The following is a 15852-nucleotide window of genomic DNA, read 5'->3' as shown; positions in this document are numbered from 1 at the left end:
GTCTTAAAAATGCTTCAGCAAAAGACAGTGCAGTACAGAAACATATTTTGTGTTTAAAAATAGTCTCAACAGTTGTTAAAAGGGATTAAGCAATGTTTTTTTTTCCTGTGTCAGCAAACGGAGCAGTGCAGACGAAGTAAAAGGGTAACTCTGGGAATGAGGAAATACTGTTTCATCTAATTTACTGCAGCCTGAGGTGAAACATTAACTCAGCTCTGAGCTCTGATGGGGTGTAAATAGCCTGAACAAAAACACTGCTGCACTTGCTTTTGAGGGTATAAACTCAGAGGTCTTCAAAGCTGTGAATGGTATCACAAAACACACCTTTCATTTTACTGAAGCATTCACTGAAACGTTTACTTTGGAGTAGATTGTTTTGAACACTGTGGAAATAAGGAAAAAGGGAGAAGTTTCCCAAAAAAAACCTGTGAAAATATTTTAAAGGGATAAAACCAAATCACTGCAGACTTACCTTCAGGTTTACATCTCAAAGGACAGAAAAAGTCTTTACATCATTTTCCCACAGTTCAGCAGGTGCTACCTGCAGGAATCCCTGCCCCCTGTGTGTGAGGAGCTGGAGTCAGCCCCCCACAGGCTCTGGGCTGGAGTCAGACTGATGTTCCTTTGGCATCTGGGATAGAGCAGGTTTCAGGCCTCTCCTTCTCAGGGTAATCCTCGATCTTGATCTTGACCTGTCTGCCTGTGAATGCAGACACCAAACCAAAAAGGAATCCATAAAAATGGAGGAAAAGATCTGACATTTTCCCTCATGATTATTTAGTTTATGTTTGTTACAGTATAAAGCACCACCAGACCTGGCACGAATAAAATAACCAAAAATTATGGAAACACTTGTGAGCTGATGGAGAATGTGCCCTTGGATATGAGACTGATAATTATCTGACAGGGAGAAAATGTCTGTATCCTTAAAGGCCCTGTAGCCTATTTATTGCTACATCTGTGGTCACGCTACATCATCAGACACCCCTGAGGAAGCTTTGTGTCATCTGGAAAGGTACTGACCAATATGTCCCCACCATGGGGACCGGCAGTGCCCTGGCAGAGCCTTGGTATGATTATCACAGGGAATTTTAGTATGCCAGGGCCATATCTCTGCCTGCCAGTGAACTGGGAGATTGGTACAAGAAGGAATAAAGCTGATGTGCTGTTCTGGCCTTGTTATGAGAGGGAAGGAATACCTTATGCACTTATTTATAGTTTGCCTCTGTGCCACATGCAGGCAGTCAGCACTCACATAACAAAGGCTGAGGGGAGAAGCTGCAGCCCTCCAAAACTGCCGTGCAGGTTTGGTTCCAGTCTGGCAACCCTGGTGACCTGTGCTGACATCCAGAGCTGCTGGGCTGTGTCACACAGTGGAATAACAAGTGACAGGAGTGTCCTCAGCTGCCCTCATGGCTCAGATGTCACCCTGGCTGGGGACAACTGGGTCTCTGCAAGGCTCATCCACTGAACATGCTTTGGGAAAATTGAGGGCCACTTTGGGAACACTGCACTCCTCCCTGTGATGTCCTGAAAAGCACAGTCTCGAGACAAATACCTGATGCCATGTCACATTTGCAAGGGAAAATGTAAGTCTAATAAATATTAATTCAATGGGACTTACCACCACATTTTTTCTTGTCGCATTTGATTAAATTTTGAGGAGTTCTGAGCAAACACACAGCCTTTTGTTTTCTGTTTGCCAGGCAGGGACTGTCCAGGGCATGACCAGCATCTGCTCTACAGCAGCAAAACACTTTCAACTGGAGACTCCTGTCCTAATCCAAACCCTTTGATCCCCAATGACTTGTAACAGCCTGTATAGCCTGTGACAATAGAATCTGCAGAATGTGTGACATTATCCTTATGCTACAAACATCCATACACATCCATACATCCATACTCATTTGTACACATCCGTACACATCCACGCACATCTATACATCCATACACATCTGTACATCTGTACACATCCACACACATCTGTACACATCCATACACAGCCACACACATCTGTACACATCTGTACATCCGTACACATCCACACACATCCATATACATCCATACATCCACATGCATCTGTACACATCCACACACATCTGTATACATCTGTACATCCATGCACATCTGTACACATATGTACATCCACACACATCCGTACACATCTGTATACACACACATCTGTACACATCTGTACATCCGTACATCCATACACATCCACACACATCTATACACATCCGTACACATCCACACACATCCATACATCCGTACACATCTGTACACATCTGCACACATCCGTACACATCTGTACATCTGTACACATCCACACACATCCATATGTTCCACACATGCTGACAACACTGGCTGTTTTGCTCAGCTCCATGCAGGGAGTAGGGAGCACTCGGAGGTGTCTCGAGCCACGGGGTGTGTACAGCTTATTCCCCATGGAAGCCTCAGACCATTTGCTTGTTCCCATGTCAGTATCCCAATATCCGAGTGCCAGCTGTCCCCTGGGTTAATTCCCAGCTCTGCCTGTGTGGTGGGTGGAAGCTGAGGGATTGAGAGCTGCCATGCTACTCCTCATTGGCAACAAGGAAGAAACTTGCAGAGCCAGGGACTAGGTGCCCACAGAGTAGAACACAATATCTGGAAAGCACAACCACAGAAGACCAGCCAAACACTATTATTGCCCCTTCTTTGCCAAGTGAAAAAAAATCTCCAAAAGTCCCAGCACAGGGAGCAGGTTTGACCAGCTTGGTCACATTTTTGTGTTCTGTCTACTAACACATACCCAGGCAGGGTTTTGTCCATCCCTTCCAGACTGTGTCAGTGGCATGAGGCACCTCTGGCTCTTCCCCCAGGGCAGCTCCACCCACTGCTGTTGACTTTCTCCAAACAAGGAGATGCCTACAACAAGGCATCTCTTCACTCCATGGACTCCTTCTTGAAGTAAAGGCACAGCTAATGCACAGAGACCCATCCAGTCTGTGAAACACTACCTTAGTTCCCAGCTGTCAAAATATTCTCCCCAGTTCTCTGGCTCCATTCAGCTCCTCCAGGCCTTGCTGGGGCTCTGGGGACACAGGAGCTGGCCAGGTGCTCCCATAGTGCACAGAGCTCGCCTAAATACTGCAAATTCGTACCAAACTCAGAGTAAAGCTGCAGTAAAGGAACAGGCAGCCTTCAACCATGACTTTTATTGTACCTAAAACTACCTGCAGGTCTCTGCAATGTCATACCCATTTCTGCAGTGATGTCTCTGGGCTGTGCTGAGCAAGGTTGCTCAAGCCCTGGAATGTCCTCTTCACAGGCTGGAACATGATTTCTGGTCCAAATGGGGATTAATGTGCTCTCAGAAAAGGGAATTTTTAAGTTCTGAAATGCTGCTTTTGGAAACTTCAAAGCTGCTGAAATCTACAACATATATTCCCATTTTTTTATTTATGACATGTACTAAATATTCACTGCTAGAACAGGACAGAAACGAAAACCATTGATATTCTGTTAATTTTATTTCATTGGTGAAATCACTACAAAGTATTGCTGGGATGGAAATCTCTTACCTTCCTTGCCTTTCAAAGTATCTCATTTGTTTGTGCACAGCTTGATCATTTGAATACCAAAGGAACCAAAAGCAATTCATTAACTTGTTTGTAGTAGATGTTCTTCAAGATCTAAGCATTAAGATATCACAGCTTAGTGCAAAATAAAATAAGGGAAATAAAGTGAGATAAATTGTAAAAAGTCTGAAACAAAAATTGAGAAAAAATTAGAAGTATTTTTGCAACTCAGTTTGTCATACACAATAGATAGGGTTTTCCAAAAAGTTTTCCTCATCAGTTACAGCACAGACCATGTACCTCCCACCTGTCAGTGCTCACCCACCACAATGGGTATTATTCTTCTTAGTTATATCTGGTTGGTGACAAATGCTCTTCCATAACAGCTTGAGCTGTGTGAAGAAAAAAGGTTTTGGTAATTCTTTGTGTTCTGAGTTCTCTAAAATGTAAAAGATTTGTTCAGACAGAAAATGTTGTGCTGACATTTATCTTCATGTATACTTACGCTGTTATATATTTTCAATTTATGTTGATTTATAAGTAAATCAATAAGATAAATAGAACACAAAGGTTGGATCAGTTTCTGTGAAAATGTCAAGAAATTCAATTTAACCTTGGGATTGTAAAATCAGTCTTGGATTTTTTTTTTAGTCAACATTTTTCAATAACTTATTGTTCTTTTGGTAAATCCTGGATCAGCACTAACATTTCACAGACATTTTAACAAGAAAGTGACTGGACATTACTAGCAGTGGGCCCTTCCCCTGCATCCCTCACAACATCAATGTATTCACTCCTCTGCAATGTAAAGAGCAAACACAGACTCTAAAATGCTGGGGCAGTGTATCCCTGGTGTGCTCCATCAGTCGAGGCAGAGAGAACTAGGGCTGGGTTTGAATATGTCCAGAGGAAAACTGCTGCAGGGAAAGGAGCTTACAGATGCAAGAGCATTCAGGCTCATTCGCATGCTTTGTTATCTGGGTGAGAGCAGTGACCGTCCAGGCCCATATCCTGCAGCCAGACTTCAGAGCAGAGCAGATTCCTGCGAGCAGAACTCTGCGCTGGTGCTGTTCCCCTTCTCCATTTCATGGCTTCTGGCTGTGGGTGCAAATCTCAACAAGAAACTTTGGAAGTGTCCCAGGTTCTAAAGGAAACATCCCCCTCTCCCCACCACCAGGAGTCCTGTTCACCCCTTGCAGAAGCTTTTGTCCTGAACAAGGAGTGTGGATCACCCCATACCCCCCAAGCTCCTCACACAGACAGTCTGTGCACACAGACAGGACAGCAGGTGAGTCCCCAGGAGAATGTCCCAGGCAATGTGACAACTCACCCTGTGCTCAGGAGGCACCTTCCTGCCGTGGGGCTCCCAGCCAGAGCCCCACAGCAATTCCCAGTCTCTATAAGAACAAATGGAGAAAGAGAGACTTTTCCTCTGCAAGACAACGAGGGAAGTTTTAACAGAACAGGCTCAAAATAACCACATCCACTGGGGCTCTGGAGATTGTCAGTTTATTACTTCCAACCTCCTGGAGGGTGATGGGGACAGGGGTCCTGTTCATAGAGAACCAGCCTCTTCTGGCCAAGCAGCAGGGGTGGGTCCATCATCAACTCTCCATCACACAGAATTTCTTCTCCTGCAGCTCCCATGCCTGATCCCATACAGTGCAGATCTGATGTGTTGAAAGGACTTCATGTGCCAACATGTTCAGGCCTCCTCCCTTTCCAGTTTGCTGGACCTGCATGGTTAAGCAAAGGTTACAGGATTAATGTCTCAGAAAAAAAAAAAAAAAGGCTATTATTGGATTCAAAAGTAACTTTGCATGTGCTGAGTTGTGGCACATGCCTGAGGCTCCCCAGCTGTACTCCAGAGTGAGAGATACCCCCTGGGCCAGTGCAGAGTTGCTCCCTCCCCACTGTCCCTCCATCCATCAGGTGCAATGCCCTGGACCCCTGAAGCAGCAGGATGAGATGCTCAGACTGCAATAGTGATGGGCTCAGAATAAAACCAGAGCTGTCCAATATCTTGCTGCAGTAACTCGGGCATCACCAGCCACTTGAACAAATCTCAGCCAAAAAGCGAACAAAAAGCCTACGCACGTGCTTTGAGCCCAAGCCTGCTTTGCCTGACAGCAGCTGGGATACATCCCAGGGAGCGAGAGGTTGAACAGGCAATTAGCACACCTTCTTCTTGCAGAGGGAGCAAGACTTCCAGTCTGGCATTGAACAGAGGGCCCTGCTCTCTCTGGGAGCAGGAGGTGCCAGCGGGAGTGAGTGATGGGCAGGCACTGCAGTGACACCAAGACCACGTTTCACACAGACACCTTTATTTCCATATTTCTGCGTGGATGAATGTTCTTTTTCCTGGGATGTACTGGTAGACAGATAATACCCTACAAAATGGAATTTAGCAAACATATATATATATATATATATATATATATATATGTACACACATATATATAGTCTGGCAAAATTGCTTCTGCATTCCTCAGTGTGTCAGAATGGATGCTTACAATAAACCAAAGCTGAAGGGACACTGATGTTTTGGGTTATTTTTCTTATCTATAACATAAAATAGTGTTTGCAATTTTTTTCAACACGATTGTCTGTTTTCCTGCTTATACTTAAGCAGAATTGCGGAAGAGAAAAGCCATGCCTGTTAGCTTTCAGTTTTCACTACCCTAAGTTACTACCAGTGGTGCAGGTAGAAGAACATTTCTGAACTTTACGCAAGGGCAAACTATCAGTTCAGCATATGCCACCACATCAAATGTAAGAGCACCCCTGAATCAGTGATGCAAATAAATCATTGGATTCTTAGCTCACAGCCTCCCCCCACACAGATAAGTTTGAGTCCCAATTTTAAAAGTTTCATTGCAGATTTTTAACCTGACAGTGTCCCTTGAGAAAAAATACATATTGGGTTTAAGAAAGGACGCCCTCCTACAGGTATTTCTTTTTATTATTAAAACCAACATTTTAAAAACCATTCAACAAAATTGAATACAAATTGCCATTGGAGAATAGCATTTCTAACAGTGAAGCTATACATGGCTGATCCATTAACATGGCTTTAGTTATCACAATTTACATTATTTGCACATTTCCTTAGGTCTTTCATGGTACCCCCATAAAGAAGAAGAAAAGTTTGACACACTGCTGCTACCATCTCACCAGAGGCGACCCACAGACACAAGGGTGTTTGTTCTCAACACATATTGCAGTCAGGAAATGCCACTGCCCACGATGCCTGAACCTCAGGTTATTTGTGGCTCAAGCTTTTAGCTTGGCTCATGGTTACTCATAATATTGCATTGCATTCGGAGGAACAGGAAAATCAACAGCCACAGAACAGGCATGGTACTTTTTTTTCCTTTTTTTTTTTTTTTTTTTTTCTTTTTTTTTTTTTTGCATTATCATTTATCACATTCCTATTTGTCAACAGATTGTTACCAAAATGCATGTTAGAAAGGCTTTATTTTTAAAATGCTGGCATGAAGATGCAAACTAATGTTTGTAACTAGTGAAACAGTCAGAGTCCTGATTCAGACATTATTTAAACATTCATAACTTGCAGGAAATGTGCACAGTTGATAGCACTGCCAGACAATCTGACTGCCTTCTGTTTACTGGCAGGAGGATTGATGAGGGTGGGAGACTGAAGTAGCACAGTGTGTTTTATTTAGAAATCTGTAGCAGTGTTTGTCATAAATATTTCAAGCTCCGTTTATGAGCAAGCAGAGGCTTGGCAAGTTTACAGCAGAGTAACATTCACAGAAAACAAGAAAAACAAACCCAAAGCCATTTCCATGCAGAGAGCAGCTCTCTCACAGTCACTGATGTCTCACCTGCTGGCTGGAGCACACCTGGCATGGACAGATGCTGCTGATGGAAAACCCAGAGGCCTTCTATGCACTGGTGCATCCCAGCCTCTGGCTGTAACAGTGGGATCAGGGACAAACACAGGGAAATAATTGCGTTTGCAATGGCAAGGACTCTGCCACAGATAGATTCTGCAATCTGAGTTTTGGGAAAATGCAGCTGTGAGTGACACTTTGCAAGTTCTCCTGTCTCAGCTACTGTGGGCTTCAGGTGAAGCACAGAGCTCAACCCAGGGCTGAACATCAGGGGCATGTGGGAGGGGACTGACTCCAGTGGGATCCAAATCAAAGCTCGTTATCCTCTAAGGGCAGATTCAGTGTGGCTCTCAGTATGTCCCTCTCTATCTGATGCACCCTCATTGCTCCTGGCAGTGAAATGCAGGCACAGTGGAGCAGCAAAGGAGATGGTAGAAGTGCAGGGTCAGTACTGGTACCCTGATCAGCAATGCACGTCAGCATGCACTGACAGTGACAGCAGCTGATTGCTGCTAAGCTGGAGCCACACTCAAGAGAAAACAGTGTCAGCCCTGGTGACAAAGGCAGCTCCCACAGAACTGCTGCCAGCAGGGCCAGGAAACACAGATGAGGCCAAATTCATCACAGTAACTCCAGAAATAAATTTAGCTTCAGGGACTATGGCATCATGCAACTAATAACATTTTCTTTTGAAAAGGGCATATTCCAAACACTTCTGTCTGTATGTGCCATCTCATGAGCACCCTTGAAGCAAGACTATTAGAGGAAAAAGGCACTGTGCTAGCCTGATTCAAATGTTTAATTTCCATTGTCCTGACCATTTCTCCCTCTGCTGAAGTGAACTGCTTAGAATAATAGATTAAGCAGTTTTGGTGGAAGGGAAAACCTGGTAATTTTATTAAATGCTGTTATTTGCTAAAGTGATTGTAAGAAGAATCAATAAGGAATGGTGTAAACTGTGTATTATTTCAGCTACAACTGATGACTTTACGAAGTGCCTGTTAAATAATGCCTAAATGACCCAACAACTGGAGGAAAGGTATTCTCACAGCAGGGCATCACTCCTGCAAATCCCAGCCCCTCCCTGGAGCTGCTGGATCACTTCTGGGAGGAATTTATTAATGGTATTTGTATGAAAGGCAATAAACAAGATAGACTAAGGTGTCATTCCTGCAGACATGTCATTCCTGCATTCACTTGATGCAGCACTTTTGATGACAAGGGAACAACTTAAAGAAATAAAGTTAAGACTACACAGAAGTGTATGGAGGAGCACAGTAAAAGGGGAAAATGCCCCATCTTGGGGAATTGGCATTATCTATATATGATAGATATCTAATATCCTATTATACTAGGACTGACCAGACCTACTTCTGTAATCAGGAATGATTCAATAGATGAAATTTTTATAGAACTAGGGCTACAGAACTGAGGCATTCTGTATATTCTGTATTATAAAAACCTTCCACTTATATAATTTTTTAAATATATCTTCAGTGCTAACAGTTTGTCTGTAATATTGTATGTGATACAATAAAAATATATGCTTACTGGATGGGAGTGATGCAGCACTATGGCAGGTACTATCCCATCTGTGTAGTTTGAGCAGCTGGAAGAATTGGCTGCTCCCTCCTTCCCTTCACTTCTCAGCCATTGTCTGCCTGGAGATGGCAATGGCACTCTGGTGGGTCAGCTTTCCTAAAATCTTCTTCACAGAAGGCTCTGACGTTCCCTAGCTGACAAATCATCCAACCTTGATGTAAAGTCACTACATGAACTTTTCTGTTTTATTAATTAAAAAATCAACCCCCTAAACCAATACTCTAGTTGGCATTAGCAAAGAAATGGGCCTTATACAAGGCGTGCTACCACCTTGTAGGAAAAAAATATGGGGCCTGGGAGCTGATTCTGACGCTAATAACAATTCAAGAACTCCCAGTGCTGGGCACTTTGTGGGTGCCAAGGTCTGTATGTTGAAACACAGCTGCATCTTTGTTCTCCACTAAGTCAAACAAGAAAGCTTAAATAAGGGGGGGTAAGACCTGACTGTAACATCCAGTGATGAACCTAGAAAGTGTGCGCCAAACTACAGCAAAAGGACCAGAGCATGGCCATGATGCTGCTGAGATGCACAGTGGAGCATCACCTGGTGTCCCTGGGACTCAGCAGGCAGCTGGGACCAGAGCAGGTGTTCTTCTTTCTGTACCAGCCCTGACACACCTGCCTGGTCTCTTGGAAACTTACCATTCCTGAACAAGATTTGTTTTGTCTTTTGTATTAATATGTGCAACACATTCTGCTCCTTTCTGACTCACCCTGGCAGGAAGATCACCTGGTTAATATGTTCAGGAAGAACTCCACTAAACTCAGCGTGGTGGCACCAGTGCATGTGAGAGGATAAGCAGGATCTCTGCAGCAATGGGGATACTGGCTACATGGGCTGTCTGTTCAATGTCCCAGCTACACTGACTGTTCATTTTTCCAAAGACTGCCCTGGCAGATTCAGGTTTTGTCAAAGCAGATTAACAGCAAAGGCATCCACAGAACATTGTGCCAAACAGAGGTATGGACTGAGCTGTCACTTGCAATAGATGGATGAATAGCTGTCAACATGTGTTACCATAGGGAATTAAGCTTTCTAGATTAAAAGCAGGACTTGTGCATAGCAAACAATGCTCTATTATTCATTGAACTTTGAGCAGTAGTTCTCTCTCGTCGGGATTTATTAAAATATTCACATGCTTCCAAAATGAAACAAAAGTCCACCAGCATCTTCCGGGGAAAAGAGGTGGGATCAGTTGCATTCGGTTGTCATTTGGTTGGACATGTCATACAAAATCCTTACACACTGGACATGGCTCAATTGTAAAATCTTTCACCTAGAAAGGAGATCTTTGTTACACAGAAGTCTCAGACTCCTCCAGTGCTCGTCTGGTTACATGACATTCTCAAAGAGCTGTAAGGATCGCATGATATTGTCGTCCTGAAAGCAAGGAGAAGATATTCCCATGAAACCAGCATGGACAAGTACAATTCATAACTCTGCCTCTGCACCAGGGAGCTCTGCAGCTGCTCTGGCAGGCAGCAGCCTTGCTCTGGGAATGTTTTCCCACTCTGTGAGCTGGGGCTCAGTGCCCAGGCCTGATTCAGCACAGCAGCTGGCTTGTGCTTTGGCCCTGGGTTGGTTTGAGGCACACCAAGCACAGGGTCTTCTCCTGAGCCTGATGTCCAGCACAGCTGTGCTGGGCAGGGCACTGGGTTGGTGCCTGCGCTCAACCCTCAGAACCCCTCCCTGACTCCGGGTGTGCAAATGTGCTCTTGGCTAATGTGCTCCACGAGTCCAAATGGAATGGCAGGTTTTGAACCAACTGCCTTGAGGGAGCACTTCCTGCCAAAAATTCCAGTTCAAACCCAAACCACATGCAATCTGTGCAACCTCAACCTCTCTGAGTTTCCTAGAGCCAAATGAGAAAGTTACAGACAGACACAAGGGAAATCCTGGATTACTTCTCCTGAAGTATTGGAATTTTACTTTGAGATAAGAACCAGATTAGTATTCAAAAACATAATGATGGTTTTTCCCCCCAGGAATTCAGTTCAGAACAGCTGTTTGCCTGTAACATGAAAACAATTGTCCACATTGAGTAGCTTAAGAGATCTATTCCACTGCATTCCTCAGTCATTTTGTGAGGCTGCATCATCCCTGTCACTGCTCACTCAGTAGCAGTAGGAAGCCAATCAACCTCTCCAGGGTCATGCCAGGGCTTCACTGTCCACAAGCCAGAGATGTTGGAATGGCACAGGCGAGCACTGCTGTGCACTTTGGTTTGTTTTTTATAAAGATAAAAAGAATAAATCTTGGTGTTGCAGGGCTTGCTCCTGCCTGCCAGGAAACAGCAGCTGACAGTGCATCAGCCTGCCCAGCTCCCAGTGCCAGGATGGCAGCAGAAGGAACCAAACCCAAACAGGCACAGAGAATTAAACCTCTAACAGTTATGGGTAAAGTAAAGCTGCTTCAATACTGAGACCACTGATCATACACATACCTACAGGCAAGCTACAAACATGCAGAATAATGCACAACACAATTGATTAAATAAAGATGGTGCCAAAAACAAGTCAAACAATCAGGAGGCACCAAGAATGAAGTAACTGAAAAACATTAGCCTTCTATTACGCATCTGCTAAACAAGGATTTGGCTGCCTGAAGTCCCTGACTAAGATTTAGATGTGGCCAGAGCCAGATTTGACACCAAAGCAGCAGAAGCCAGCCCAGCCCTCCACAGTGAGCACCTTCCCCTTGCTCAGGGACAGAAGAGCTGTCCAGCTGCAGAACTTGAAAGAATTTTCCAGGCAATCTAAAATGCACAGAAGGGCCAATATGCAATTCAGTGCACCAATATAAACACTCCAAATGGCAGAGGTTACCTTTTACACTGTTATTGTAGTGGTCAAATATTAGAGATATCTCCGAGCAAATATTCACACAGTCAAGGTCTAAGACAATAGACATTAGGCCAATTGCATGTTAACGCAGATGCTTCTTTGTGCCAGTGCTAAAAGTGCCAACAAATCTTAACACAGCCAACCTCATACATGCAATTTGAAAGAGGAGGCTTACTTTCAAAACAGAGGAAAAATTAAAATCATTGCTCTGATGACAGCATTTGCTTTTAATGTTTGACCATGAAAACATCAATTGGTTTTATAACTCAATGTTGTAATTGCAAGAATTTGAGACACCTTTGACTCTGGGCAGTCCCAGCAATGTGCTACATGATAATGACATCTGGGGCAGCACACAAAGACAGCAGCAGACTCTCAAAATGAAGAAAAAAAACCCAAAAACAAACCAACAAAACCCCAAAACAACTTAAGAAAGTTAAGAGGTTTCTCTACAGTTCTCTGCTTGTCTGTAGAATCAGGCACTGCAGTCCACTCAGGAAAATAAAAGCACTGCACATGAAGACATAATCTCCCATATTCTGCCTCACCCTACCTCGTTATTAAGTCACAGGCTTCACAGGGCATCACAAACTCAGTCTTGAAGCTGTTTTGGTTTTTTGGGGTTTTTTGGTTGTTTTCTTTGTTTGTTTGTTTGTTTTTTTTCCACAGAGCAAAGAAAACCCAGGATCCTGAGCAGCATCTTGTTTCAAATAGAGTTTATCCAAAGGGAAGCAAATGATGTGACATGAGATAGAACTTTCCTTGCAGTTATAACGTAGTCCTTACCTCCTGACACGATTCAATAAACTCATCTAGAGTTACAACTCCATCTTTGTTTTTATCCATTTTCTGCAAAATAAAATAATGTAAAAATTAGTTTACATTGGTAACACTATTGTTACAGTACAGTATCTTAGTTGATGCAACCTGAATAAAGCTGGGCACTTATCTTAGCCCACAGACTAAGTGGCCAGTGGCCAGTGTTGGATTGGCCAACTGCTAAGCACTTGTTTACTATGGGATTTGGAGCACTTTTGAGGTTATATCTAACTGATTTCTTGACACACACCAGAACCTCTGTCCTTATTCCATTGTTTATTTATTCACTGCCTGACCAACCCACACCCACATTCCTGTCAGTCCTTAGGGCAACTGAGAGAAGCAGCACAGAAGGCCTGCAACACATGCAGAGGCTTCAGACTTACTGGACATGGCACATCCCAAGGCAAAGGGTCAGGCTAAGAGACATGGGAGATACCTTTGGAGCCAAGAAATCAGCAGGCATTGCAGTGCTAGGCTGAGTGGCTGCTAGGGTTTATTTTGAAATATATAGCGAAGTATAGGCTCAACTTTACAGGAAAGTCTGTCTATCAGTGCCTAGCTCAAGTGTTAAGAAAACCAATAAAAACCCAGGTACCTGGAAAAACACTTCTACATGCTGCCTTGGTGCATCTTCCTTGAGCACTGGATATGTGTATTTTCCCATCATATCATAAATTGCCTTTACGATATCCATCATTTCCTGCCATGGCAGCATGCCAGCACAAACACAAAAGGGAAATTAAGAGAAATGAAGACCCATTTCTGTCTTGCACTGCCCTATTCTTCACCCTCCTTCTCCTATGACAAACCAGCACCTGGAATGCCCGTGCATGTGCATGGAGACAGATGTACCAGACACACCAACACCTTATAGAAAGAATTGCTTCCCTTTTCCCGCACAGTGCCACACGCTCCCAGTGCTCCCTCCCCTCCCCTGGCCTGGCTTTGACACAGCAGGTCCTGGCAGCAAGGGCTGTGCTCAGCCCTGTACTGTGGCACCAACCCTGTTCAAAGGGCCTCCTCCAGGGCCAGGGACCCTCACAGCTGGAACTGGGAATCTAGTCCCTCCCCATACCTTGCACAAATTGCCCCACAGCTCCACAACCAGTGGCAGTAACTGCAAACCCTCCAGGGATGCACAATGGGTTTGAGTGGACCAAGTTGTATTTGATGTATATTCAAGGTCACCATGCTCAAAACCAAGACTTCCCGTAACGGGAACAAGCAATACCAGATAAGAAGATACAAACAGATGACAATGCAGGATTTGGTAGCAGTGCTGCTTCGGATGACCCCCTCAGTGTCTCCCTGTGCAGAAAGCAAGCCCTCGAGCCTCAGTCACAAAATACTGCCACCATCACCCTCCCCTTCACAAAGCTTATGTGGCTCAGAGCTGTTATCCAGCATTTTACTCCTGGATAACACAATTCATTAAAGGTACCATAATATAGGAAAATATGTCTAGAAAATTATGCAATAAGACCACTATGCACTTTGCTTACACAAACACATGAGTCCACTCTGATTTACATTTAATTAGCTCCAAGTATAATTCATTGTGTTCTGCAACAAAACCCAATCAACTCTCCCTTCCAAAATCAACCACATTTGTCAGGAACAGCCCTACCTCCTTGTTTATATAGCCATCCTTATTTATGTCATACAGATTAAACGTCCATCTCAGCTTTTCGTGAACAGTTCCCCGTAGCAAAATGGACAGTGCCATCACAAAATCCTGGTTTGGGGCAGAGAGAGAAGTGTGAATTCTCATAACATCCTTTTCTAAGTCACCCTCTTTATACAATGCCAGTCAAAAGATATATTTTTTTAGGATGGAGCATATGCTTATCAACCTCTTTTGGCTCCCTTTTCCAAAAATGTGTCCTCTCTGACTGAACTCAACGGTTGATGCATTCACTGAGATACCTGGTCTTTAAGAGCACTGCCAGATGCTCCAGTAGTTTTTCTCCTTCCTGCTGTAAGTACCTGTCTCTCAGATTGCCACCACCTGATTAAACACAGCTGGATTGTGCCTGTGGAAGTAGAAGCTGATGCTTTCTTACCTCCTGACCAAGGTGCTGGCAAAGAAGGGAGAGAATCCTATCTGAGAGATAAACTCCTCTGACACAGAGAGCCCTAGATTTTGCTCTCTGGCAAAATCTGCCAGACTGGACCAGATGTGATTCCCACCACTAATTACTCAGTGTGGGACACATAATTTTAATTGGTTTTCTTTGCTTAGAGTAAAGTTACTGCTTCTGATAACTGTGATTTATTAATTATACTGCACTGTGGCTCAGGCACTAGGAGTAGCACAGATAGAGGGGATTTTTAGCACAGGCAGAGCTTCAGGATAACAGAGCTATACAGCTCCTGATAACTCATTTAATAGCTTTAGTCACCTCCATGAGCTCTGCATGGGGCAGTGCAGCACTGCTTAGAAAACCTCTGCTCCTTTTTGCCAAGCCTCTGAGGAATTTGAATTTGTTGATAAAAAAGGGGACAAAAGTCTCATGTTTGACAACCAGTTAAGAGACAGATCTGCCAGGAATGAAAGTTCAGAACTTTCTAGGTTTGCTTTTGTTTGTTTGTTTGTTATTTTAACAGCATTTTCCTGTTCTCAGTCTGTTTAGGTTTCTGAACACCTTCAACTACTGAGGAGCTGTCCCATGCAAACCTCCCACTGCAGCCCTCACCACAGAGACACACAGATACATATAGAAACATCCCCATTTTACATTTAATGAATGGGCACATTTCCCAGTCTTACCTGGAAATTACCAGAGGTTTTGGACATTTGACAGCAAAGGCAAGAGTGCCTATGATTTGTAGTTTTATAGGAGTTTTACAGTCTTCAGAACTATGAAGTTCATCCTCCAGAAATCTATCCCTTTGCTGCACCCCTACAGCTATGGGCTGAGCATGAAGAGAGGTTGTTTGTAGCCACTGCAACAGGCCTTTTAGTTAAAATGTGCATTTAGCTTTCAAGTACCTGAGATCCTTGTTCAACACATCATGCAATGCATGATGACTGCAGAAGGCACAAGATGCAAGTTCTCTATGTCCCTCATCTCATTTAATATAGGACTGTCCTCAGCCACTCCTCTCTGCTGAATAAACCTCTGCACTTTCTCCCTCTGACCCTGACTAGTACAATCTAGATCATT

General features: G+C 43.8%; 1 protein-coding gene across 3 annotated transcripts in view; it reads right to left on the bottom strand.

Moving 5' to 3' along the window:
• Nucleotides 1–4897: 4897 nt before the first annotated feature.
• Nucleotides 4898–15852, bottom strand: part of KCNIP1 (potassium voltage-gated channel interacting protein 1) — a 179941-nt gene continuing 168986 nt past the window's right edge. Inside the window, exons 5-8 of one of the 3 annotated variants that reach the window (XM_053956585.1) lie at nt 14313–14420; nt 13281–13385; nt 12650–12712; nt 4898–5296 (exon numbers count right to left, since the gene is read on the bottom strand). In XM_053956585.1, the coding sequence (XP_053812560.1) occupies nt 5165–5296; nt 12650–12712; nt 13281–13385; nt 14313–14420 (408 nt within the window). In that variant the 3' untranslated portion in view covers nt 4898–5164. Of the gene's footprint in view, nt 5297–5871; nt 10401–12649; nt 12713–13280; nt 13386–14312; nt 14421–15852 lie in introns of those variants that run through there. The other 2 variants (XM_053956586.1, XM_053956587.1) reach the window with 2 other exon arrangements.

This window comes from Vidua chalybeata, chromosome 15, assembly GCF_026979565.1.
Source record: "Vidua chalybeata isolate OUT-0048 chromosome 15, bVidCha1 merged haplotype, whole genome shotgun sequence".
NCBI classification, from domain to species: domain Eukaryota; kingdom Metazoa; phylum Chordata; class Aves; order Passeriformes; family Viduidae; genus Vidua; species Vidua chalybeata.
The sequence above is the reverse complement of the archived record's forward strand: the minus strand, read 5'-3'. Positions and strand labels throughout refer to the sequence as shown.